A 25,610-nucleotide genomic window follows, 5' to 3' on the forward strand; every position below is an offset into this window, starting at 1 on the left:
CTTTTCATTTTCTTGAGAGTTTCCTTTGCTATGCAGAAGCTCTTTGTCTGATGTAGTCCCACTTGTTTATCTTTGCTTCTGTTGCATCTGCTTTTGGTGTGAGATTCAAGAGTAAGAATAAAAATAATTTTATTTGGTTGTACAAGGTTGCAGAGAAGAAAAGCTTAAAAGGTAAACACCATCAAAAAAGCCATTTAAAAAGACCTATGTCAAGGAGCCTACCTTCTATGTTTTCTTCTAGGATTTTTAGGTATCTTACTATTAACTTTATGATAGAGCCTCCAATACTTTAATGAAAAATAACAGCATCAGAGATAATAACAGTCAACATTATGGAGTGCCAGGCACTGTGTTAAAAGCTTTCCATGCATTATCTCATTCAATGCTGGCAATAATTGTTTTAAGTCCCAAGAATGTCTCTCCAAATATATTAAACTTATTTTAAGGTCTTATTCTGTTGCCTCCATTAATAGGTTTCAGTTGTTTTGTTATTTGAGTCAGATGATCCTTTGTAATGGTATAAATTTTCCTCAAACATTTGGTTTTTATTGTTGGTGAGGTCTATTTCCTTGACCAAATGACAATACCTGTTTACTTGTCTGTTAATGCATTTCTCCTTCTGGTGATAAACAAGGAACACAATGGATTGGGTGGTCCAGAGGGCTGGTGTATTAGTTTCCCAGGGCTTCCTTAACAAAATGCTGCAATCTGGGTAGCTTTACACAACAGAAATTCATTCTCTCACAGTCGTGGAGGCTAAAGGTTCAAAATCAAGATGTTGGCAAGGCCACACAATCTACAAAACCCCTAGGGAAGGATCCTTCTGTGCTTCTCTCAGCTTCCAGCAGCCCTGGGCATTGTTTGGCTGCATAATTCTAATCTCTGCTTGTGGTTTCCCATTGTCATCTTTCCTCTGTGTCTGTGTGTCTCTGTGGCCTCACGTGCTGTTTTCCTCTCTATGTCTTTTCCCTATTCTTTTTTTGTTAAATACATTTTTATTCATTTCAGAGAGGAAGGGAGAGGGAGAGATAGATAGAAACATCAATGATGAGAGAGAATCATTGATGGGCTGACTCCTGCACCCTCACCTCCTCCCTCTCACCCCCCACTGGGGAACAAACCCACAACCCGGGCATGTGTCCTGACCGGGAATCAACTGTGACCTCCTGAGCCACACCAGCTGGGCTCTTCCCTCTTCTTATGAGGACACCAGTCATATTGGATTAAAGGCTATACTCCATCTTAACTAATTATATCAGCAATGACCTATTTTAAAGTAAGGTTGCATACTGTGGTTCTAGGGGTTGGGACCTCAACGTATCTCTTTTGTGGATATAATTTAACTGATTACAGTAAGTACTAGACCACCGAATAAAAGAGAACTTCTCATCCTTACCTTGTACATCGTCCTGCATCTCTGGTCCCAGAAGCTACTCTGGGAGTCTTCAATTCCAGAGCTCCCACCTTAGAGACCTTACTAGTACATGTCAGTTTATCCTGGGGCAAGTGCTCAAGTCAGGATGCCCTTTTCTTTCTGTCCTCTTCTATCATTGGCATTCTTGCTGGACTCTGCTTCTTAGGTCCAAACACTGAAGCCAGGAAACTTTCCCAAAACCTTTTAGCTTTGTTTATAAATAAAGCCTGCAGACAGCTGTTCAGATCTTTGGGTGAAAGAGTCACTGGCCAGATCTTCTGAGTAATCCTTTAATGAGTCATCCAATGATTTCTCCAGGACTGAGTTGGTTTGGTTAATCTGGAGCATAACAGTTATCCAGGGTTTTCTTAGGAAGCTTTGCAATAGCTTTTATTTGGATCTTGTGTTGCAGTTTCTTTGTTCATCTGATCTCATCTTCTCCCTCCCCACTCCCCCAAATAGTTTTCATGTACTGAAATTTTCTCAAGTTTTCTGGTCCACTGATGCCACCTTTTCCTGTTTTTCAGTCCATTATGGATCCTTCTTTAGCCATAGCTTTTCTTTAATGTCAGTGGCATTTGGTGGAGAGGAAATAGATATATGTGCTGCTCTGCCATAATTATACTAGAGGCCCGATGCATGAAGATTTGTGCGAGAATAGGCCTTCCTTCCCCTAACTGCCAGCACCGCCTTCACTCTGGCCAGAGCTGGCTTTTCGCCTTCCCACGCTGCCCAGAGGCCTGGAGCGGCTGGGGTGGTGCCCTGCCCCCAGCTGTGTATGCAAATTAACCCACCAGCTTTGTTGGGTGAATTTGCATATTCACTCCTGATTGGCTGGTGGGCGTCACGAAAGATACAGTCAATTAGCATGTTGCTCTTTTATTAGTGTAGATGGTACTAGAGGCCTGGTGCATGAAATTCATGTACAGGTAGGGTTCCTAGGCCTGGTCGGTGATCAGGGTGGATAGGGGCCTTCCGGCTGCAGGCCCGGGCCTTCCTTCATTCCATGCCACCCCTGGTAGCCAGCACATGTCATAGCAAGCAATCGAACTCCCGGTCTCTCAGTCAAACTCCTGAGGGGACAATTTGCATATTAGTCTTTTATATATATAGATAAGGTGTTGATTTAAAATAGGTGTCATCAAGCTTTTTCTGCAAAGGGCCAGATAGTAAGTATTATAGGCTTTGTGGGCATAAGATTTCTGTTGCAGCTACTCAATACTGCAAAAGCAGCCATAAACAATATGTAAATAAATGGAAGTGGCTATGTTTCAATAAAACTTTACTTACAAAACTAGGCAATGGATCAGGTTTTATGTACCCCTAACACCAGTGGATCTCAAATATATTATGCAGCAGGATCTCAGAAAATACTTAATAAAACACATTGCTCTCATCACCTCCAGTTTCTTACTCAATAGATTTGGGGTGGGGATTCCAAAATTTTAATTTTTATTAAACTCCCAGGTGATGCTGATACTACTGGTTTGTGGACCACACCTTGAGAACCACTCATCTAAATAATTTTGTTTCCTAAACACTACTGTCTCAACTATTTATTGATGATACAACCGTGTTCCTTATTTGTTTATTTGTTCATCATCCATCCATTCAACAAGTATTTATTGAATTTCTACTATGTGTCAGGCTCTGTTCTCAGTCATGAGAATATTGTCATGAATAAGACAAAGTGTCTGTTTTCATGAGTGGGGGAACCAGACAAACACAAGTATACCTATAAAATATCTAATGTTGGATGAAATGATAATTATATAAATAAAGCCAAGGAAAAGGCGAGAGAACTATTTTAGACAGGATAGTCAGGGAAGGCCACTTTGAAGAGATGACATCTCAATATATGTAGTGATGTAGGAGCTAATTAGGGGAAAGGTAGATCATTCCAGGAAGAGGAAATAGCAAGTATGAAGGCCCTAATGTGAGAATGAGTTTGTGTTTGAGGAAAAATAAGGAGATCATTGTAGTTTGACTGAGGTAAAGACTAGCAGGATTTCAGTTCAGAAAAGTGGGCAGGGTGTAGAGATTTGCAGTCCATGATAAAGAGTTTGCATTTTATTTTATGGGAAGACATTGGGGAATTTTGTGCAGAGGAGTGACATGACAGCATTTACATTTTTGAAGTATCACATGGTTTCTGGGTAGAAAATATTCTAAGTGTGTGGTGGCAGCAGGGGTTGAGGATGAGAGTAGGAGCAGAAAGATCAGTTGGAGGATTTCAAAAATTCTGGAGAAGGACTATCGTGTCTTGGACCAAGATTATTTTAGTGTTGAGACACTGTTGGGTGCAGAATACATTCTGTAGAATTTGTTGAAAACTTAGATGTGGTGTATGAGGTAAAGAGCAGTATCAGCTATAACTCCTGAGTGTCTGTCTTGAGCTGGGTGGGGATGGGAAGGAAATTAAGGTTTTACCTTTAGAATTTTATGTTTGAGATATTTTTTAGACATCCAAATGTACTTGTCAAAAAGGCAGTTAGATGTCATAAGCTGGTGTCCAGGTGAAAGGTCAAGGCTCAAGATAAAAGACAAATTTGGGACCTGTCAACACACTTTTGATGTTTTATGTCTCAAGGAGATCACCTACATTGTGGGTGTAGATAGAGAAAAGAAGGGCACCACACTTACTAACTTTGAGATGACGGGAAAAGGAAGAGGAACCAGCAAAAGAAACAGAGAAAGCAGGAAGGAGAGTACGGTTTCTCAGAAGCCAAGTAAAGAAAATGTTTCCAGAAAGAGAGAGTCATCAAAGTTGTCAAATGTTACTGGGTAAGCAAGATGTGGACTGAAACTTAATCACTTGGTGATCTTTTTTTTTTTTTTAAATATATTTTATTGATTTTTTACAGAGAAGAAGGGAGAGGGATAGTCAGAAACATCGATTAGCTGCCTCCTGCACACCTCCCACCGGGGATGTGCCCGCAACCAAGGCACGTGTCCCCAACCGGAACCAAACCCAGGACCCTTCAGTCCGCAGGCCGACGTTCTATCCACTGAGCCAAACCGGTTTCGGCTCACTTGGTGATCTTGCTAAGAGCAGATGCAGTGGGAAAGTGAGAGTTAAAGCTGTTCAGAATAGAAGAGGAAACAATGGCAAAAGAGGACATAGAGATGTGAACATAGTCAACTCCCTCTAGGGATTTTTGCTTCTGGTAATGTTTGTCTAAATTATATGTACCTATCCTAAGAACAAGTAGAACAACAAGAGTAATTATAAAAACTGCGTGAAGGTATTGGATAGCTAACAAAATGGTGAAGAATAATAAGTTTTGGAAGAAGAAAGAAACCCAGAGGGGTAAATCCAGCACCAAGGTCTACTTTTGCATTAAGAGAAAAGCTACCTGAGAGGTTGGGAATCTGAACAGCACCTTTAATAATGTAAAAAGACTAATAGGATAAAATATGTAATCCAGAGTACGCCCGGGGGAATCTCCACCAGATTTAGAGTTGGAATCGCCAAAAACTAACTCTTAGGAATAAGAGTGAGTCAGAAGTAGTTCAAATCTGGCAGAAACTGAAGCTGAGCTCCAAATAAACTCAATCCTTAATATTAACTCAAGGAAAGCTCACATTGTTAGTGCCCCTAACTGCTTTCCAGAAGAAAACACAAATTCTCTTTAGAGTAAGACAACATCATCTTAGGTCTCAAATTATTTCTACAGTGTCTTAATATATATAGTTGTGCACTCAATAAAATAACCAGTCATAGTGGGAGACAAAATGATAACAAGTGAAAGCCAAGGGGGGGAAAAACCCTTAAAAATAGAAACAGGCTAACAGGAGTAGGTAACAGACTTATCTTTAAGATTATTATTTTGCTCAAGGAAATTTAGGACAGATTAGGCAATTTTACAAAAAATTGGAACTATGAAAAACAAATTGAAATTCTAAAATTGAATTTACCTGATAACTGAAATTAAAAACTCAATAAATGGGTTTAATAACTGATTAGACACTATTGAAGAGAGAATTAGTGACCTAGGTTCTAGGGGATAGGTAAAGTGATCACCAGAATGAATTATAGAGAAAAATAAGGAATAAAACATGCAAAGAGAAGTTATAAAATAGGAGATGTAGTGAAGACACCTAGCATCACTAAGTGGACTCCTGGAAAAAGCAGAAGAGAGAAAATGGGACATAAGCAATATTTGAAAAGATAAGGATAGAATTTTCCAGGTCTGTGACAAATAACAAACCAAAGATTCAAAAAGTACTACAAACCACAACTAAGGTAACTAAAAGGGAAACCACAGTTTGTCAATTACAGCAAATGTACTGATAATTAAGACAAAAAGGGAAAAAATTATAAACTAGCCATAGGAAGCTCAAGAAACAATAGTCAGAATGAGATTTCTCTTCTTTCATCAGAAATAATGGAACTTTTTTTGCAACATTCTGAAAATAACTGTCAACCTAGATTTCAAAATATCTAAAAATGTATCCTTTCTTAATGAAGATTAAATAAAGATATTTTCAGACCAAAACTTGTGGGAAAAAAATGTTTTTCCCCAGCAGGCATGCACTATGCATTGAAAGAAATACTGAAGATTTTTTTCAGGTAATCCTGTCTAATAAAAGAGTAATATGCAAATTAACCACCACTCTGCTACACATCAAAGCCACGCCCACCAGCCACGCCCACCAGCCAATCAGGAGCCAGTATGCAAATTAACCCAACCAAGATGGATGCGGCCACAGAGAGAGCTGGAGGGAGGCTTGGGTTTCCCCAGCGATGGAGGAAGCCAAGCTTTCCGCACACCCTGGCTGGCCCAGGCCTCCGCTTAAGGCTACAAAGTTTCAATTATAGAAGATAAATAAATCCTAGATACCAGGGCCTCCGCTTGGGTCACAGGGGGGCGTGGCCAGCCTGCAAACCACCACAGGCCCCTCGCCCAGGCTGCCCTATGCCCCAAGGGAACCCCCACCCTGATCCAGGACACCATTCAGGGCAAACTAGCTGGCCCCCACCCATGCACCAGGCCTGTATCCTATCTAATAAAAGAGTAATATGCAGATTGACCATCACTCCAACACACAAGATGGCTGCCCCAATGTGGTCAAAGATCCTGCCCCCATGTGGACACAAGATGGCCAGCAGGGGAGGGCAGTTGGGAGGGACCAGGCCTGTAAGGGAGGGCAGTTGTGGGCGATCAGGCCTGCAAGGGAGGGCAGTTGAGGGTGATCAAGCCTTCAGGGGAGGGCAGTTAGGGGTGACCAGGCTGGCAGAGGAAGAAAGTTGGGGGCAAACAGGCTGGCAGGGGAGCAGTTAGACATCAATCAGGCTGGCAGGGAGTGGCTAGGGAGTGATCAGGCTGGCAGGCAGAAGTGGTTAGGGGCAATCAGGAAGGCAGGCAGGCAAGCAGTTGGGAGCCAGCAGTCCTGGATTGTGAGAGGGATGTCCGACTGCCCGTTTAGGCCCACCAGGATCGGGCCTAAACGGGCAGTCGGACATCCCTCGAGGGGTCCCACATTGGAGAGGGTGCAGGCTGGGCTGAGGGACACCCCCCCTTCCCGTGCATGAATTTCATGCACCGGGCCTCTAGTGGAGAAGTAAAACCAGATGGAAGGTGGGAGATTCAGGGGAAAATAAAGAGAGCCAAAAGGGGAAATGTATATAAATCTAAAATATTATACAAAACAGTACTTATAATTCCTGTTGGATCTAAATATATATAGAATTAAAATACACAACAATAATATCAAGATAAATGAAGTTAAAATGGTGTGTTTCTTACATTGTATAAGAGCAGGTAAAAGTGCTAATTAAAATTAGGCTTGGTTAAGTCATTGATGATACAATCTCTGGAGTAACTTCTAAAAGTAGTAAAAATATATAATTGTTTTGAGATAAAAACTAGAGTAATAAATAATCTCAAAAAACTGAAAGAGCAATATAATAAAGAAATAATGAACATAGAACTGGTGAGAAAATAGGAAGCAAATACTAACCAAAATAAAGCTGAATAGAAAAATTAATATCAAAGTAGGCAAATATTTTGAGGAATTTTGTTTGAAAGGTTTGTAGAGAAATAGGCCAAGAACTGGAGGGGGACATTAATTCAATTTATTTTTTAATACTGTGACCTAATGGAAATAACACAGGAAAGACATACACAATTTAAGAGTAAAGCTTTTTGAATAGAAAAGGGATGGGATTTAGTGCTGAAACAGAAGAGTTGGTCTTAGGGATGGGACAATACTTTTTTTTTAAATTAAAATAAGCAAAGGATAAAGGTACCAGATTCATGTACATTTATAGATAGATTTGTAGGCGAGAAGACGAGACAGTTCTCTTCTGATTACATCTGTTTCCTAAGGAAAATCTACTAGTTGAGTGTAGGAGAGGTTATTATTGGTTTGAACAGAAGGAAGGTGTAATATAGCAGTTTTAATAAGTGAAAAAATACAATTACCTTGGAAATATACAAAGAATAGGCAGCATCGAGAGTCCACTTAATCTTTGCAATCATTAATTTAAAGTGAGGCTAGTCAGTGTGGCAGTCAGGTGTGTTTTTCCAGCTAAGTTCATGTTCTTCAGCGAAGATGCAGAGTAGGTGGAGTTGGATATGTGTTCAGGTAAAGCAAGCATAGTTTCTTTTTATCAGTGCTACACTTCCCTTGCCCTCTTTTGTATGTATTGGTAGTGAGTTGGTGCGGGACTGTAATGCTGGTTGTGCTGAAAAGCACCTCCCAGCAAACCCTGTCTGACCCCACAGCTGGCTGTGCTCTGAAATTGGAATGAGGACTATTTAGCACTTTTGGTTCTCAGCTATTGGCCTAGTTGGCAAACGTGAGAAAATAGGAAAGAACCCATTTCGAACTTCACAGCATCAACACATCTGTCTGCAGAGATAGACCATGCAGATGCACGTAGATTCTATTCTCTCTTGTGGGATTTCAGCTCTAGGGCCTGGGAGGATAAGTCATTCACTTTACCTGTGGGTTATATCAGTATCCCCCTTTCTGTCATCAATGTCTCCCCCTGTTAGCAACTTTGAGTAGGTTTCTGTGCCTTGAAAATAAGCAATCCTTGACAATAAGATCACTTTCCTCATCTGTATAAATGAGGAGGGGTTTTCAAATTATGCACCTTGAAGCCCAAGTTGTCACAGGGACTTGTGAGTAGGATGGAGGAAATAACAAAAAGGCACAAACAGCTCCTGGTCCTGCTAGCCCACTTCTCCTCTGACCCCTAGTACATGTAGCGTTCTTGTTAGGGATTTCACTCAAAAAGTTTCTATTTAAAAAAAATGAATGTAAACCCTACTTTTCCCGCTCTTATCCTCTCTAATAAAATGGTAATATGCAAATTAACCATCACTCCGCTACATAAGCCACGCTCACCAGCCAAGCCATGCCCACCAGCCAATCAGGGCGAGTATGCAAATTAACCCCAATCCAAGATGGCTACAGCCACAGAGAGCAAGGTTTCCCAGGTAACAGAGCAAGCCAAGCTTTCCATAGCCGTTGCAGGCCTAAGCCTCCACTCAAGCTACAAAGTTTCAATTATAGAAGGTAAACAAATTCAAACAAATGGTGGCAGAATGGAGCTTGAGAGAGCAGGCCAGGGTTGCTGGCGGCAACAGGGGAAGCAAAGCTTTCCACACACCCTGGCCGGGCTCACCCGCTTAAGGCTACAAAGTTTCAATTGTAGAAGGTGAATTAACTGCCACAGAGATGGCTGCCACCCCGAGGGAGCAGCAGGCTTGGCTCCGCTCCAGGCTACAAAGTTTCAATTGTAGAAGGAAAATAAATTCCAGATACCAGGGCCTCCCCTTGGGTTGCCAGGGGGCGTGGCCGGCCTGCAAACCACCACAGGCCCCTCGCTCAGGCTGCTCCATGCCCCAAGGGAACCCCACCCGGATCTGGGACACCCTTCAGGGCAAACCAGCTGGCCCCCACCTGTGCACCAGGCCTCTATCCTATCTAATAAAAGAGTAATATACAGATTGGTCATCACTGCAACACACAATATAGCTGCCCCCATGTGGTCAAAGATCCTGCCCCCATGTGGACACAAGATGGCCACCACAAGATGGCCAGCAGGAGAGGGCAGTTGGGAGGCACCCGGCCTGCAAGGGAGGGCAGTTGAGAGGGACCAGGCTTGCAAGGGAGGGCAGTTGGAGGTGATCAACCCTGCAGGAGAGGGCAGTTAGGGGTGACCAGGCCAGCAGAGGAGGGAAGTTGGGGCAAACAGGCTGGCAGGGGAGCAGTTAAGCATCAACCAGGCTGGCAGCGGAGTGGTTAGGGGATGATCAGGCTGGCAGGCAGAAGCGGTTAGGGGCAATCAGGAAGGCAGGCAGGCAAGCAGTTTGGAGCCAGCAGTCCTGGATTGTGAGAAGGATGTCCGACTGCCCTCCAGAAGTCCCAGATTGGAGAGGGTACAGGCTGGGCTGAGGGACAACCCCCTGCCGTGCACGAATTTCGTGCACCGGGCTTCTAGTATTGTATAATCCCATGGCATAGATTCATTTATATTTGTTTTTAGTGATAGTACAACTTTAAGTTATAAGATGAGGGTAGGTCTGAAATCATTGCCCAGGTCATATGTCGAGGCACGTGTCAGTCATTATGATATGGTCATTATAACCCCCTAGCTATCTTCCTGGTTCTCTGACTCTCAGAAGACCTTGTTGAGTTGGTCACTCAGGTCCAGTTGAGGTGCAGAAGTCGTAATGCTTCTAAGATCAACAGCTTCCGCTCCGATACAATTTTGGCACCTATGTTTCCTTCCCTTCTTCTCTCTCTTCAATGTTGTTTAGAAATACAGCCATTTTGTTGAGGGAGCCTCATTTCAATGGGGTCATGCCTTGGGCGAGGGATTCACAAACTCATGTGATCTCATCAGTTCAACAATTTTATTTATAGCTGTGTGGACTGGCAACTTGTTCTTGGCACAGTTCCAATGGGCATCCATTAGTAATTCTGGGGCTGTCACATACTCACCAGCCATAAATGTGAGTGAGGCCTGACCAGATGAAAAAGTGGAATTAGCTGAGAAGAAGAAGGTACTGAACTTTAGCCTCAGGTCATGTGTGATGGTCACAAGTCAGTGATTTATTAATTTATTCAATTATAGGTCTATTTTCAATAAATAGGAGATCAAATAATTTATTACTTTTTCAAAGGGTCTCTTGATAAAATCTGGAAAAATTGGCATGAAGAAAGAGGACTTCCAGTTAACTGAGTGAAACTTAACATTAAATCCAAACTGGAATTCTAACTAACACTTTTACTTTGAAGATTGGGTTTAGGAAAAGGAGCTACTACATCTTGTTCATTTTCTTGGAAGAAAATACCAGGCTTAATTTTATCAATGAAAATTACATATTTTTCTTATTCATTTGTATGCTTAATTTTACAGATCCCATGCTTACTAGGCCACAACTTCTTACAGGCTTCCTCAGACATGTGGGCTACCATCTGAAAATCAGAGCAAAATCATTAATTTCTTTTTTATTGTCTTAAACAACATTAAATGTGACTCATTATTAAAATAGAAAAAGGACATCATTTTAACAGGTTTTTTTTTTTTTTAAAAAAAAAACCACACACAACAAAGATAATAAGATTCCTATAGAGGAAATGCTTAAAGAAAATAAACCCCAGGCAGACTTCCTTTTGAGCAGAAAACGAAGCTGTGTGTGTGGAAGGAAGGTATTTGATTCCTGGCCAGTGGTCATTCTCGGGGCTATTCTTTGTGTTCCAGGGAGACTGTGTGACTGTCCTCCACAATTGCCGTAATTGTATCAGAAGTTTTATTTTAAAAAAATCATCTTATCAAAAGGGCAAATGCCCTAACCAGTTTGGCTCAGTGGATAGAGCATCAGCCTGCGGACTGAAGGGTCCCAGGTTCAATTCCGGTCAAGGGCATGTACCTTGGTTGCAGGCACATCCCCAGTAGGGGGTGTGCAGGAGGCAGCTGATTGACTTTTCTCTCTCATCAATGTTTCTAACTCTCTATTCCCTCTCCCTTCCTCTCTGTAAAAAATCAATAATATATATATATGTATATATATGTATATATATATATATATATATATATATATATATATATATATATATTCTTTTAAAAAAACGGGCAAAGAAGTACCTTCATTTTTCTTCCCACTGCCCTAAACCTTAGTATGTCCTTCACAGTTCCATTTGTGCATGCTGAAACAAAAACCTCACACTGCATCCCTTAGCAACTGAGATTATTGTAAACAGCATACAATGTACAGAACACAGATCTGTTTTTGTTAAAAAATTTTGTTGTGGTGAAAAATATCTGCTGCTCCTGTAGGAATCCCTATCCTATTTAATGCCATTTCTTTAAGTCATGCAAGCTAACAGAATCCTAGAAGTTCCTTTCTAAATGCCTTTTTCTCCTTCACTCCTCATATTCTATTGTTCATGAATTCATGGAACTTCTTTCTTCTATCATATTGCATTGGCTCTACTTTTTTATCCATACTCTCTGCCATGACCTCCATTTAATAACTTGTTTCTGTCCTGGGACATTGCATTGTCTCCGGAGATAGTCTTTCAGCCTTCCAATTTGCTTTCACCTTGGCTCCCATCAAACCCATCCGGCCAGCGAGGGAAAGAGGATGTGGGAGGTTGGCTGGCTGGCTTTGCCCCCGATCAGGGTGGGGGGGAGCGACCAGGGCCAGTGCCGGCCAGGGGGAGGGGCCACAGGAGGTTGGGGGGGCTGTGCCCCCATTGGACTGGTTGGCTGCTGCAGTGTTCCGCTGTTCCGGTTGCTTGGCTTTTATATATGTAGATATAGATAATGATTTTGTTGATCTATTTGGCCTGCATCTATGACCAATCTAGTATTTCCTTCACATTCTCGTGGCTAAGACTCTAATCCTTCCAATGCATTTCATCCCATCATTTTATAACTCCATGTTGCTCACTATGGTACGTATTTTTCTATTCTATCTAAAGGACTCCTACTTATTCTTTAACTAGATGCCCAGTGCATGAAATTTGTGCATGGGGGGAACCTCAGCCCGACCTGCACCCCCTTGCAATCTGGGACCCCTTGGGGGATGTCCGACTGCCAGTTTAGGCCCAATCCAGGGATTGGGCCTAAACTGGCAGTCGGACATCCCTCTTACAATCTGAGAACACTGGCTCTTAACTGCTCGCCTGCCTGCCTGATCGCCTGCCTGCCCCATCACTCGCCTAACTGCCTCTGCTTGTCTGTCCCATCACCCCTAACTGCTCTGCTTGCCTGCCTAATCACCCCTAACCACTCTGCCTGCCTGATCGCCCCTAACTGCTCACCTGCCTGCCTGATCATCCCTACCCATCTCTGCCTTGGCCCCCGCCACCATGGCTTCATCCGGAAGGACGTCTGGAATGATGTCCAGAAGGTTGTTCAGCTGCCTGGTCTAATTAGCATATTATGCTTTTATTATTATAGATACCCAGCTCAAATAGTTCTTTTTTTGGATCTTACAAACTTCCTTACTTTGCCCTTAAAAACAGAACTGGTCTTTTTCTTCCTTAGTGATACCAGTAAGCCTAGAATACATTACTGTGCTAAAATTGTCTTCTCTTAGACCTGTGAATAGGGACTAGGTCATTTTTATCTTGATACTAGAGGCCCAATGCACGAAATTCATGCAAGCGGCTTGGCCCTGGCAGCTGGGGTGGCTTGTCTTGGCCCGCACAGGCCTGGCTTCATCTGGAAGGTCGTTTGGCTGTCCGGTCTAATTAGCATATTATGCTTTTATTATTATAGATATCCTCTGTTTAGCACTGGGACTGGTATATGGGAGATAGTCTATAAATATTCATTGAGTAAAACTAAATCCAAGCTTATAGCAAAAAAATATATTTTTTAAGACTTTTGTTTTCTTCTGCTTATAAAAATACTATACAACCAATGTAAAAAAGTCAGAAAAGATGCAAACAGTAGATGGTCTATTTTTCAAATTGAATCTCTAAGTTTTGTGCTTTATTTCCAAGACCTTTGTAAGCCTATTTTCTCTTATTCCTGGGAATTATCCAAGGGGTTTATTCTGTTTCAGAATAGGCCTGTTGCTGTTTATTACAATGGCTAACAGAGAAAGGACTCAGCTGTTGTCCTGGACAACTTCATCGAAGTGCCACTTCAGGTTGGAATCTTGTTCCCAAGCCGCAGTCTCTATGACGCCTTGGTAACAGGAAGGTTGAAACATTATTTCTTCCTCTCACTACTGGAGATGCTGACACTTTGCCATCTTGCAATGCAGTCGAGAGTGCAGGTACTCAACTGCTATATCACAGGGCTGGTTTATTATGGTAGTACATGTGTCAACTTAAGTGGTTCCATAGAATTGTCTCCTTGCTGGATCTGGTTTGCACTCCTAGAGCCCTAGATTCCTTTTTCTCTTGTGGTGAATTATTTTTCAAGGTCACTATTGTCTGCTCTGTTTCTTTTCTTTTCTTTTTTCTTTTTTAAAATATATTTTATTGATTTTTTACAGAGAGGAAAGGAGAGGGATAGAGAGTTAGAAACATTGATGAGAGAGAAACATTGATCAGCTGCCTCCTGCATACCCTTCTACTGGGGATGTGCCCGCAACCAAGGTACATGCCCTTGACCGGAATCGAACCTGGGACCCTTCAGTCCACAGGCTGACGCTCTATCCACTGAGCCAAACCGGTTACGGCTGCTCTGTTTCTAATTGTCCTACTCTCAACTCCTTTCTTCACTACCTGCAGACAAGTCTCTGCATATCTGAGCCCCAATCGTGCATATAATTCAAATTTATAATCCAGTTTTCTTAGCCTATCCTTTGTAATAGAACAAAAAAATAAATAAAAAACTGAACTCCACTCAATGAATATACTAATTGTTTTTCCTAATTTGTACCATTAGCTCTATTAGTCCTAATTAATAATTTACCCATATAACAGAGAAGGTTTGTGGTTAATTTTGCTAATTATGAAAAACCTCTGAAGGATGTTGGGTTAGAGTGTGATAGTAGACGTACGTTTTTCTCCTTGGAGAACTGATTCATGGTCTGCTTTTGCCAGTGCATTATGGTAAGTTCAACTGAATGGTACATAACTTGAATAGAAAAAATGGAATTGACTTTTTCTTCTGGATAGCCTGGGTTTTACTTTGCCTGGCTGTGTATGTTATTATTCTGTTGCTTTACTTGTGTAGACATAGTCTGTGTGTTTTTGAGGTAGGTGTTCCATGAATCACACCCAGTTACAGGAAAATGAAAGTTCTTTAACAACAATCACAACACTGTATATACCTGTGTGGTAGATTCACATTTTTTATGGCTCGTGCTACCTTTTAATGAGTAGCGAGTACTGGTATTATTAATTACTAAAGGCCCGGTGCATGAATTCATGCACAGGTGGGGTCCCTCGGGGTGGCCTGCGGAGATCAGGCCCCAGCTGGTTCCCCCAGCCTCGCAGCCCCACAGCCCTGCCTGGTACCCTGCTTTGGCCTGGTGCCGCCCTCTCACCTGCTTCATCATCCTGCCGTGGTCCCACTCTTGTCGGGGCCCATCGGGCTGGCAGTGCCTCCATTGCTGCCAGCTGCCAGTGCTGCATCGCTGACGCCTGCCATGTTCCATGCCATCCCCTGGTGGTCAGCGCACGTCATAGCAAGTGGTTGAACTCCTGGTGGAACGACTGCCCAAAGGGATGATTTGCATATTAGGCTTTTATTATATAGGATAATGCTATGTAGTCTGGCAAATCAGATGTGATTATTCAACTTTACTGAACATAGAGAATGCACTGAGATTATTTTATTTCTTGCTTTGAATAAACTCTGAAATGATATACACATATTTTAAACTCATCACTCAGAAACAGAGATAGATTAAGACTCTCAGTGGTCATTTTTATTAAGCAAATACAAATTGGAAATGTTTATGATGAAATATATCAAATTTGAACAAAAATGTTGTAAACAGTAATTCTACAACTGGGAAGACATCTCAATCTTGTTAAGTTTGGTGACATCTTCCCAACCATGTCTAATCTTCAGTATCTTCTTTCTCAAGCATGGCAGGAATAGTATAGCTTTACATACCAGGACAACAATTGGAAGGAAAACAGCTATCATAAAACTTGGAGGTGTATACCACACAAATTGTTTTATATCGACCCATTTATTCCAGGCAAAAATCAATGCATGTATTGTGCCCAGTAGAAGGGCAACAATTCCTAGCTTGCTCTGCAAAAGAAAAAAAAAAATTATCTTGGTGAAGACTGGTTCCAAAAGTTTTTCCATCTTACTTAATCTGGATCTGGTCTGTGGCTTGGAAATTCTTTCATTCATCTGCAATGGTTTTCCTATTACATTTCTTAATGTCCACTCACACCTTCCCATTCTTTCTAACATGTCCCTACATTACCCCTACTTTTGGGTAATGCTTCTGTCTCCAGGCTATTTAAATTAAGAAACTTCACAACCCTCTTCCTTTCTGTCTCAGCCAGTCAATAACACCGTCTTCCCTTCCTCCACACTTTGTTCATCTCTCTTAGGACACTTATTTTGGGATGGTTTGTCTCTTGTGCATTCACCTTAATTCTGCCTATCAAGAGACATCTAAAACCAGGGGCCCTCTTACTCATCACAGGACCCTTACAGAAGCAACACAGTGATTTGTGCATTTTAGGTGCTCAGCAAAGAGTGGTGGGTTGACTGAAGATTAGTGCAAAAATCATTTCGACCTCAGTGATCTTTATTAATTGCGAAGGCAACCAAAGTGATTGACTTTGATTTTGATATCTGAATACTGAAACAAATGACCTTGGCCTATGTTTAAAAAATCAAACATTCTGATAAAGTGGGAAAATACCAACAATCATTTTAATGTTTGAACAAAACATAGAGATATGAAGATGTGGAGAAAAAATTCAGCTAGCATTAGGATACTTGGCACCATCCCAATAAAGTTGCTTAAAAATAGTCGTTCACTTAAATAATTTTACAGCATCCCGACGATAGCTCTTCTAGATAACTTTTGACTTCTATTCACTTACTGGAAATGGCCATTAGCCTGCCAGGAGAAATCCAGCTCACAATTATTGAGCAGTAAGTATCCTTAAGCCCCAATGAATATAATCAAATGGTTAAGTTTCTATTTTCAGATATAAATCTCCAACATAAGTTGGAGAATAATCAGTTCTTGCACTGTAAATGAGAAGTTTCTAGGTTATTAATTGAAAAATACATGTGACTTGTTGAAGATTAATTTTACCAAATGTGTATTATGTACTTATTATGAAGTAGGCGTTGTGTACGTAGTGTAGTGAAATGGGCTTAGTCGTCAGGACTCAGTGCTTGAATTCCTGATTCCATCTGAACAGTGGTGTTCAGCATGTGTGTGGCAGGCAGAGCAACGTAAGAAGAAAGTTATTTAATGAGGAGCAGAGAACTCCAATGGATATCAGGCTGAACCTACAAAATCAACAAATACTGCACTTGGAAAACATGGCACCCTATCTAAGCCACAGTGGAGTGACTCAGATGGAGACACACTTTTCAGCCTAATCCGATGTCTTGATAAAGTGTTTGTGGGAGTATATGTATGACCATGTACAAAGGATAGTAGGGAATGTCTGATTTTGTGGGAATTTACAAAGATGTCTACCCATACAAGGTAAAGCTATATAATTTTAAAAAATCTTGGCAGTGCTTATGGCTTAATTAATTTTAGTCCTTTGAATCCTGTCTGACATAAATCCCCTTGTGAATTCTGGCACATAGCTCTTTTTATGGTGTAATCTACTACTAGGAGATTAACCTCAGTAAATCTAAAATGGTTTGAATTCCAAGAATATTGAGAAGCTTCAAGTGAGTAAGCTACATAAAATTTAACTTGGAAAAAGCAGCATTTAAAATTAGGTATTAGAATACCTTTGGTAGATATAACTCCATATTTCAAGGAGAGATGCTTTTTTATGGATAGTACAAAGCTATGTAACTTAAAAGGGATGAATAAAATTAGGTGCTAGGCAAGAGAATATTTTTATTTTTGGGGGGAAGTAAAATAAAACCCATAAATATTAAATTTCTAAAATATCACATTTAAAATTATTAGATGGAGAGCTGTCTAACACATTTCAAATGTTAGAAATATTTCTCTTTGAGTAATGCCTTTTATCTATGTCTAGAAAACACTTCTATTTAGCAGCAATAGGGAAAAATTATAGGAGAGCACAGTATTAATGGGAACAAGTGGTAGGATCTTGGCTACTGGCAAACCATTTGTTATATTTTATGGGGTAAAGTCCGTATACTTGATCATGTTTATAAGCACAAAAAGATTGACCTCTCTGAGGGAACAGAAGCATTTTATGCATCATTTACCTGGATATAGTGAAATTCTCTCCATGTCAAAGAGTCACTCACAGATGGAATAGATGTCACAGCCAACAGAGCCAGGATTGCAAGTGCCACGATTCCCAGAGACACATAAATTTCCATTCTCCAAACATCATGCTCAATCCAGGCATCTTCTTTCTTTTGTTGGACCTACCGGAGGGTGAGAAGGGGAATGAGTGTAAAGAGCACGTAGTTCCCGCACATGAGCCCCCTTCTACGCTCACTCTGACTGCTGTGGAGGGCCCGTTAACTGGGGGCCTCTACACAGTTATGACTCGTTTTTGCATTCCTCTGAAAGAAATGACATGGGAACTGTTCATCACTTTCTTGAATGCAACATTGATGTAACTGTTTTATTTACATAATAATTTTGGTTAGAACTGTAACGTGCATGCACACGTGGTAAATAAAACAGAAAATAAGGAAAATGAGCATTAAAAGTAATCTCGTGAGGGTGGTAGAAAATGGAAATGTGGCTGTGTCCATGAACACAGTACTTGTTTATGTTGTTAAAGTTGTAGTTTAAATTTTCAGCTTAAAATAAATTCCTCGATGTAAAACTATACAACCAAGCCCCAATATAAAGGGTTAATAATAAAACATTTTAAAATGCTGATTAGTTTCTCAGCACAGGGTTTCAACAGGGGTTTGAGGTGTTGATATTACCACGACAAAGAGTTAGTCTGTTAGGTGACTTAGACTTTTTGGTTTAGTGATATCGTCAATCTCATCATCCTACCTGTTGATACGCCCAGTTCAGCAACTTGTACCTGTAGGATCGCCTCATTGGATAGGATAAACTGTAAATTGCATGCAGGATAGCAAAAAAGAAACTGAGCAGCCCAAATTGCTTTCTTGTTAACATCCACCTATCCAACCAATGTGGAAACTTCTTATACTTGGTTCCATTATGAAGCTGTACAGCTGCTGCTATCACACCTGGCAAATATACCAGGGCCAAGAGGGTGATGGAAACCACTGGCAAGACTTTGTTGATGACCAGGATTGGAATTTTATAAAAACACTGCTGATGGGAAGTTACGAGAGGGTGAATTACTTCCCTCAGAAGAGTGTAGAGAAAAGCCAGAGATGATAGGACAGCAGCAATTTTAATTGGTAAGCGCCATTCTGGGAAGAGCTCCTGTTTGTGCTGAAGCTTTTGGGGACAGTCAAATTCATCAAAATGGGTTGTTTGGTCCAAGTGCAAAAGCACAGATCTTTTCAGCATGCTGGTCTCTCCTGAGTTCTTACTCTATGAAGAAAAGAAATAAAACATCTTAAAATTTAAACAACGTATTTCCTTAAACGAATTATTTATTGCTCATGGTGCTTTTCAGTTAAAATGGACATTCAGAACCTTGCTTTTGGATACTGGTTTTAGTTGAAGAGATGGCATAGTCTATGTGGCACTGATTAAAGGTGCAGGTAGCTACTTTGGGGTTCTCTATTAATTTCTGTTACTCATTTTTCAAAATAAACACATGCTTCAGATATCTTCAGTAAAGCTTAGGCCATGTGCTTCTGTCTTGAAGGCATAAAAGGATGCAATAATGCAACTGGGAAACTAAAATTGAAAACAAAAAAACATCCAGTAATCTTTGGTAAAAAATAATAACAGTTGTAAATTGTAACAGTTGTGTGTATTTTAAAATATTTTTATTGATTGCTGGGCAACTCTTGGCAAAAGACTGAAGAGTGAATTCTTCATTAATTCAAGTGCAGGAGATTAGGACTAATATGGTCATTACTATTAGAAAAAAATTTATAATTTCTGTCACAGTAGTCTTAAACCTTGATTTTATATTTCTAAACTATCTCATTGGTGCATGTAATGACCGGCAAATAGTCTATTAGAAGTACAAAGGCTATATAAGTAGTTAAATCCCACAGGGATTATCTATTTCCTGAGAAAGTTATACTTCTTTACTCATTTGTATTTCTAGTTAGTCAACAATTCCAAAGAAGGTTACATTGAATACTCTGTCATTTCCACAATTGACTGATATATCAGCAAATTAAAAAAAACACACACAAAACTCAAAGTGAGAAATTATATCCGTGTTTCTTTATTGTGTTACTTATGAATAAATTTACTTTCTCACCCAATATATATTACTCATTTCTTATAGCTCTATATGTAGAACCATAGCATTTTAATGCTCGAAATATTAGTGATTAACTTGCTCTCATTTCCTCATGTTATTCATGGTAACTTTACTTCACACAGCTCTCTATAATTTTTGGTGTTTAAAAATGACCTCTCACCATTTGACTTTTACTTCCTGTAATAAATCACTGTTACATCAATGTCTTTTCCAGTTACTCCAGTTAGAAGGGCGTTGAGCAGGATATAGCATCTGTCATCTCTTCATATTAAAATAATCTAAGTACAATCAACTGAGACCAATTTTCAGGTTAAGGGTGAAGAGTTATGGAACAGGAAGTAGAGCAGTTAACTTAGTGTGCTTATAATACCTTATTTTGCTTATTAAAATAATTAAGGCAAAATAAATAATTTCTATTAAAACTGCAGTTGAGATCATTTAGTAAGGTAAAAAGAGTTTAAAACAAAAAATTTCCACCACTTTTTCAGTTGATATAATGTAGTCAGAAACATTTTATCTTGAGGTGGGGAAAAGTGGGACCAGTGGTTCTTATTCTAAAATTGAATGCATTTGGTTAAACGGTGAATCATTAATTAACTTGATGATCTCTTGGTAAGCTGCCATGGTGCCCATTAAAAAATGCATGCTTGCACAACTGTCATATGGGCACTGGCGATTCTTTTGAAACATTTAGACTATTGAATGTTAGAAAACATTGGAAGGGCTTTGGAGATGATATGGTCTGACTCGCTCACTTTACAGATAGACCGAGACCCAGGATTTTCAGTGAGTCATTCAAGGTTATTCAGCTAAGTGCATGGCAGTCAGTCAAGGTACAGTTTCTCTCCTATATGTCACTGACCTGCACCCATCACAGTATCAGTGAAGGCATCAGCAGGCGAGGGTGCAAAATCACTTTTACAGCACCATGAGATATAGAATAGCATTTGAGTTATGTTTATGGATTTTAATTAGTTATTATTTTACCAAATAATCATCTTCTTCTAGACTTCTCCTAGGCTTCATTTTCCAAAGTTCTTGGTTTGTGATGTTTTGTTGAATTTCCATTAATTCAATAAAATATTGCTTCAGCCACCTATGGAAATAAAAACAATTATCTTCTTCAAGTCTATGCTCTTTAGGACATTGACAGGGTGATATGAGCAGTGTCCTCATATGAGGACAACAGTGGCAGATAAAATATGATTAAAATACAGTTAGTGACTGATTTACACGTTAAACTTCACATTACAATCTCCACCCAGGGCCCTTGTGCCAAGAGAAACTGCTTCACTTTGTCCAACTAGCGGTACAATGCATGATCTAGGTGTCTCTATGAAATTCAAATGGTTGGACGTTGCCTTTTGTTTAGGGGAATTTAACTCCAGATGCTCATTTAGAGGGATGCCAACTCCCCTCAAAGGTAAATAGAATTAGGAATGCATTTTTTTCTGAGGGTACTAATGTTCTCAATGGAAGCTGGAGTTTGCTGGTATAAGATTATACCCCAGGAAGTTGTATTTTTTGGGGTTGACACTAGAATTTGAAGTAATAATTAAATGATTTCATGGGCAAATTTTTTTGCGTTTCAGACAACGAATAAAATGGACACTCTTGGTAAGATGAACCCTGATAGTGGCATAAAGGACTGAAAGGTGATATTTTCAGAGTAACAGGCTGGTTTTTGTTGGTAAAACATAAATTGCTGGTATTTCCATTGGGGTTATTGAGTTGTGTTCAATCACTGACATGCCCCCTATCCTGGTCAACCCTGTGGAAACTAATTTTGTCCAACTTCCTACCCTATAAAGGAATGTTTTCCTTAACACCCAACAGAACTTCATTCAGGCTTGGTGTAACATTTTTTAGGAAAGAGAAACATATAATGTCACAATATTATTCATTGTTTTTGTTTGTTCTAAATGTATTTCCAGAAGAATACATCTCCGATTTGTACAGTTGTGAAATTCAATGAGTAAAGCAGATTAGATATACAATAATTTGACTGAGAGAAAACAATCCAAATGTTTCTGAATTTTAGAGCACCTGCAATACTTCATTAAATGGAAAGTTGTTGCCAGGAATAGTTTAAAATACTTAAAACACTCCCCAACTTTTAAAGGTTTGATCTTCACAAAGAATGAAGAAGAGCCATCTTTACATAATTCTATCATTTGCCTTGGTTGAAGGGCTCGGAGAACATTTTTCCATATATTACTTTTTTTGAAATTTCACAATATTCATGCTAAGGATATTTGTTTTGATCTGTCCGCCTTGACTGGAATCGAACTCGGGACCCTTGAGGCCACTGGCTGAAGCTCTACCCACTGAGCCAAATCAGCTAGCTCCCCCTCCCCCTTTTTTCTGGAGTAAACACCTTTATTACATGAGCTAAGGTAGGAGGGAAGAGTATTTCTTTGCCTTCCTGGACCTTGATTTTCCTTAGTCAGAAAGCCAGCTCCTTGCCCTCTAGCACAGAGCCATCTAGTCTTGAGGTGATGCACGGAAGAAGCTTGCCCACTGGTCCTGCTCCTGGAGAAGACTGCTGACTTTGGCATCCTTTTTCCTTTCATCATATTTCTTCTGAATTCTCTTTGATCTTTTTTTTTTTTTAAACCTCTTCCTCCTCAATAGTCAGCTTGGCCCCTTCTTGCGGCCTAAGGGCAGTGTCTGGTGTGACTCATAGCACTGTCAGTATGGTGTGCTGTCAATGAGCTTGATGCAGTTCTTCACCAGGGCCTTTACCAGTTCATTGCTGGATGCATTGTAGACATCAATAATCCTTGTTTTGTGAGTCCAATACGCTGAGTCCCAGAAGTTGCCCATGTCCAGCCTCAAGGCTTGGTACTTCTTGTTGCCTCCCGGCACATGGACTGTGTGTATGCAGTGGGGTTCAATCTTAGCGTTGGCAGCAGGGCGTCCCAGTTCATATTTTTGCTTCTTGTCGTAGGCCTCTCTCGCCCCCAAGTCCTGTGGCGCCTGTGCCAGCTGACCCTAGAGATGCCCATGGTTTAGTGCTGGCTGGAAGGAGCCCATTTTAAAAGAATTATATAGCTAACCAGTTTTGCTCAGTGGATAGAGCATTGGCCTGCAGACTGAAAGGTCCCAGGTTCGATTCCGGTCAAGGGCATGTGCCTCGGTTGTGGGCACATCCCCAGTAGGAGGTGTGCAGGAGGCAGCTGATCGCTGTTTCTAACTCTCTATTCCCTCTCCCTTCCTCTCTGTAAAAAATCAATAAAATATATTTAAAAAAAAAGAATTATATAAAAAATTTCCTCCATTTGGAGAAATGCTCTTCCTTTGGCCATAGAAGTGGGCATGTGACTCAGTCTGGGCTATTCACAGTTCTCTATTCCTCTGATCACATTGATTGGTTTAGGGATGGCATACAAGCCCTGTTGAGCCAGTCAGAATCCTTCTTTGAGGTTTATACATGGAAGTGGAAGATAGAGAGGACATGTCTAACATTGTAAGTTGGGACGATGGAAACCTACCACACTTCCTTCCGCATGCTGTGAGGAGGAAGATGCCTTCGATAGGATGGAAGACAGCCCAAACACAGAAGCACAAGCAAGAAATAGGGACACAGAAGAGTTCCAGTGATATATTTTAAGTATTTTGATTCCCTGAGGCAAGATACTGATATTTTCAGTTACACAAGCTAATACAGTCCCTTTCTTTTGCTTGTTAGTTTGACTTGGGTTTACTAGTATAGCACTGGCATTTGAAAGAGTTCTGAGTAAAGCATATGCCAGTCATCTAGTATGGTATTCATGAACTCAACTCTGTGATGGACACTGAGGAGGGAAAGAGAAATGAGACTTTATGCCTGCTCAAGAGGAGCTTATGGTATTTTTCCTTAAGTGGTATTACTCCAAATCAATGGTGATTTAGCTAACATTATAACTAGAACTAGAGGCCCGGTGCACGAGTTCGTGCACAGGTGGGTCCGGCAGGGCCACCCTAATGGGGGCCGATTGGGCTGGGCTGGCGGGGGGGAGGGGGTGAGGGAGGTTGTCCGCTGGCCCCTACCCTGATGGGGTGGGAGGGCAATCAGGGCCGAGCTTGCGGGGGCGGGGGCGGGCCACAGATGGGGGGGGCAGAGGGGGAGGGGGACGAGTATACAGCCATTCATCAACCTGGTAGCCAGACTATGCTGAAGAGCAAAGCCAAGGAAAAGCCCAGAGCAGCGAGTGAGGCAGCCTGTTGACTGTGTGGCCCACAGTCTACTTTGTGCCCAGAAGCCAAGAAAATAAAATGTCAGTCGAATAAACTATGGTGGTTTCCATCAGACATTAACCAAATATATAATTTAAATTCCACAGTGAAATCTTCTCATGAAAATAAATAAATAAATAAATAAATAAATAAATAAATACAGGAAACAGCACAGTGTTCAGATATTAGGAACTCCAGAATCTGACCCAAAGTTCTCTTTTCATCCCCATTAAAAAAGCAAAGCATATTTCTTGATGTGACTGTTCCATTTTGCTGTACCAGGACTGCTGACCTCATGTTCTTGCTAAATATTGACATAGCCCAACTGACTCATGTTTATGTCCAAGAGTTTAGAATTTGAAGAAACTCAATGACTGGAATACATTGTGGGCTGCTTTGCAATTCCAAACTGATACTTTCAGTGGACACTTTTGTTACCACATTTAACTCCTGACGGGGAGATGTTTTTCTTCACTGGGCTGCTTTTCTTAAGTACTGCATCGGCCCTGTGCTACATGAATGCCTTATTAAATGTCAGGATATATATATATATATATATATATATATATATATATATATATATATATATATATATATATATACAAAAAGAACAGAGTAAGAAATCTGGAAGTGTTAGTATATTTTATCTCTACAATCCCCTTTCAGTGCATTTGATCCAGGACGAAACTAAATAAAGCCTTGATTGACTTGTTTGGAGGGAACGTGAACCCCAATCCAGATCCTGGAAGAGCAGGACTAATGTTCCCAGGACTTAAACACTTCCTGTCACTAGGAAACATGAAGACAAGTTGCGCGATTTCAAGCACTAGGCACCAACCATTCATCAATGCGACGCAAACCCACGGCGATTTTGCCAAGTTGGCAACCTTGCCATCAGAACCCAACCTAAGCAAACTTAACAGCCCATCATTTTCCCCGATCCCCCAGCGAAAAGGCTTCCTTCTGAGCGTCTGGCTCCCAGCCCGGGACCCGTCACCGCGGAGCGCGGTGCTGCGCGGGGAGCCGGCGGGCAGGCAGCGCAGCGCGCCCAGCGGAGGCGCAGAAGGCGAGTTGAGCTGCGCTCGCCCGCAGCGCCGCCGCCCGGTCCCGCGCCGGCTCGGACCCCGCGGCGGCCCGAGGCTGGCAGCCGGCGACCAGCCGGAATGATTCAAGGGACTCACCCGCTTCTCGGCGCGACCCGACCCGACGGTTAAGTGGCGGCCGCCCAGCGGTCCCGAGGTACCAGCCCCACGCGGCGCCCGAGCCTAAGAGCGCGGGCGCTGACCCCGCCCCCGTGCCCACCGCGCTGCAGCGCCACCTGCGGGTGCCTCCCGGCCCGGCGGCTCCGGCCTGGATGCTGCCCTTGCAGGTCCCAGGGGCCCACGTTAGGGTTTCCTCTATGTTGCAACCTGGCCGCTCCCGTCGATTTGTTTTGTTTCTCGCTTAAAGAGCCCTGCCCCCGCGGAGGTCGGCTACACACCCTCCTGCTCGCCTTTCTGTAATCTTCCAAATAACGGACATT

General features: G+C 41.3%; 1 protein-coding gene and 1 pseudogene across 5 annotated transcripts; both read right to left on the bottom strand.

Annotated features, from left to right (window-relative positions):
- Positions 1-2,261: 2,261 nt before the first annotated feature.
- Positions 2,262-25,362, bottom strand: STEAP1 (STEAP family member 1). Of its 4 annotated transcripts, none has more exons than XR_013814276.1 (6): positions 25,270-25,362; positions 20,858-20,966; positions 18,505-19,017; positions 17,751-17,915; positions 14,890-15,058; positions 2,262-2,487 (listed from the first exon to the last, which is right to left on the bottom strand). XR_013814276.1 is itself a non-coding variant. In XM_079785763.1 (5 exons), exons 2-5 carry the CDS (start codon positions 20,936-20,938, stop codon positions 15,026-15,028), a joined length of 792 nt encoding a protein of 263 aa, XP_079641889.1. In that variant the 5' UTR covers positions 20,939-20,966; positions 25,270-25,362; the 3' UTR covers positions 14,102-15,025. The 4 variants fall into 4 exon arrangements, 2 of the variants coding, with proteins under 2 accessions (XP_079641889.1, XP_079641888.1); XR_013814277.1 differs by lacking the exon at positions 2,262-2,487 and adding an exon at positions 10,375-10,852; XM_079785763.1 differs by lacking the exon at positions 2,262-2,487 and having other exon boundaries at positions 14,102-15,058.
- LOC307107823 (small ribosomal subunit protein eS8-like) lies at positions 22,212-22,878 on the bottom strand (annotated as a pseudogene). The gene has a single exon. The product of its transcript is annotated as a small ribosomal subunit protein eS8-like (transcript).
- Positions 25,363-25,610: the final 248 nt, after the last annotated feature.

This window comes from Cnephaeus nilssonii (genome assembly GCF_951640355.1).
Source record: "Cnephaeus nilssonii genome assembly, chromosome: 12".
In the NCBI taxonomy this organism is placed as follows: domain Eukaryota; kingdom Metazoa; phylum Chordata; class Mammalia; order Chiroptera; family Vespertilionidae; genus Cnephaeus; species Cnephaeus nilssonii.

Excerpts from the sequence above, each read along its gene's own strand:
- STEAP1 (XM_079785762.1), bottom strand. The coding sequence starts at position 20,938 with ATGGAAATTCAACAAAACATCACAAACCAAGAACTTTGGAAAATGAAG. Across the intron at positions 19,018-20,857 it reads TAGAAGAAGATGATTATTTG|AGTAAGAACTCAGGAGAGAC; the intron begins GTAAAATAATAA and ends TTTTCTTCATAG. Across the intron at positions 17,916-18,504 it reads TGAACTGGGCGTATCAACAG|GTCCAACAAAAGAAAGAAGA; the intron begins GTAGGATGATGA and ends ACCCTCCGGTAG.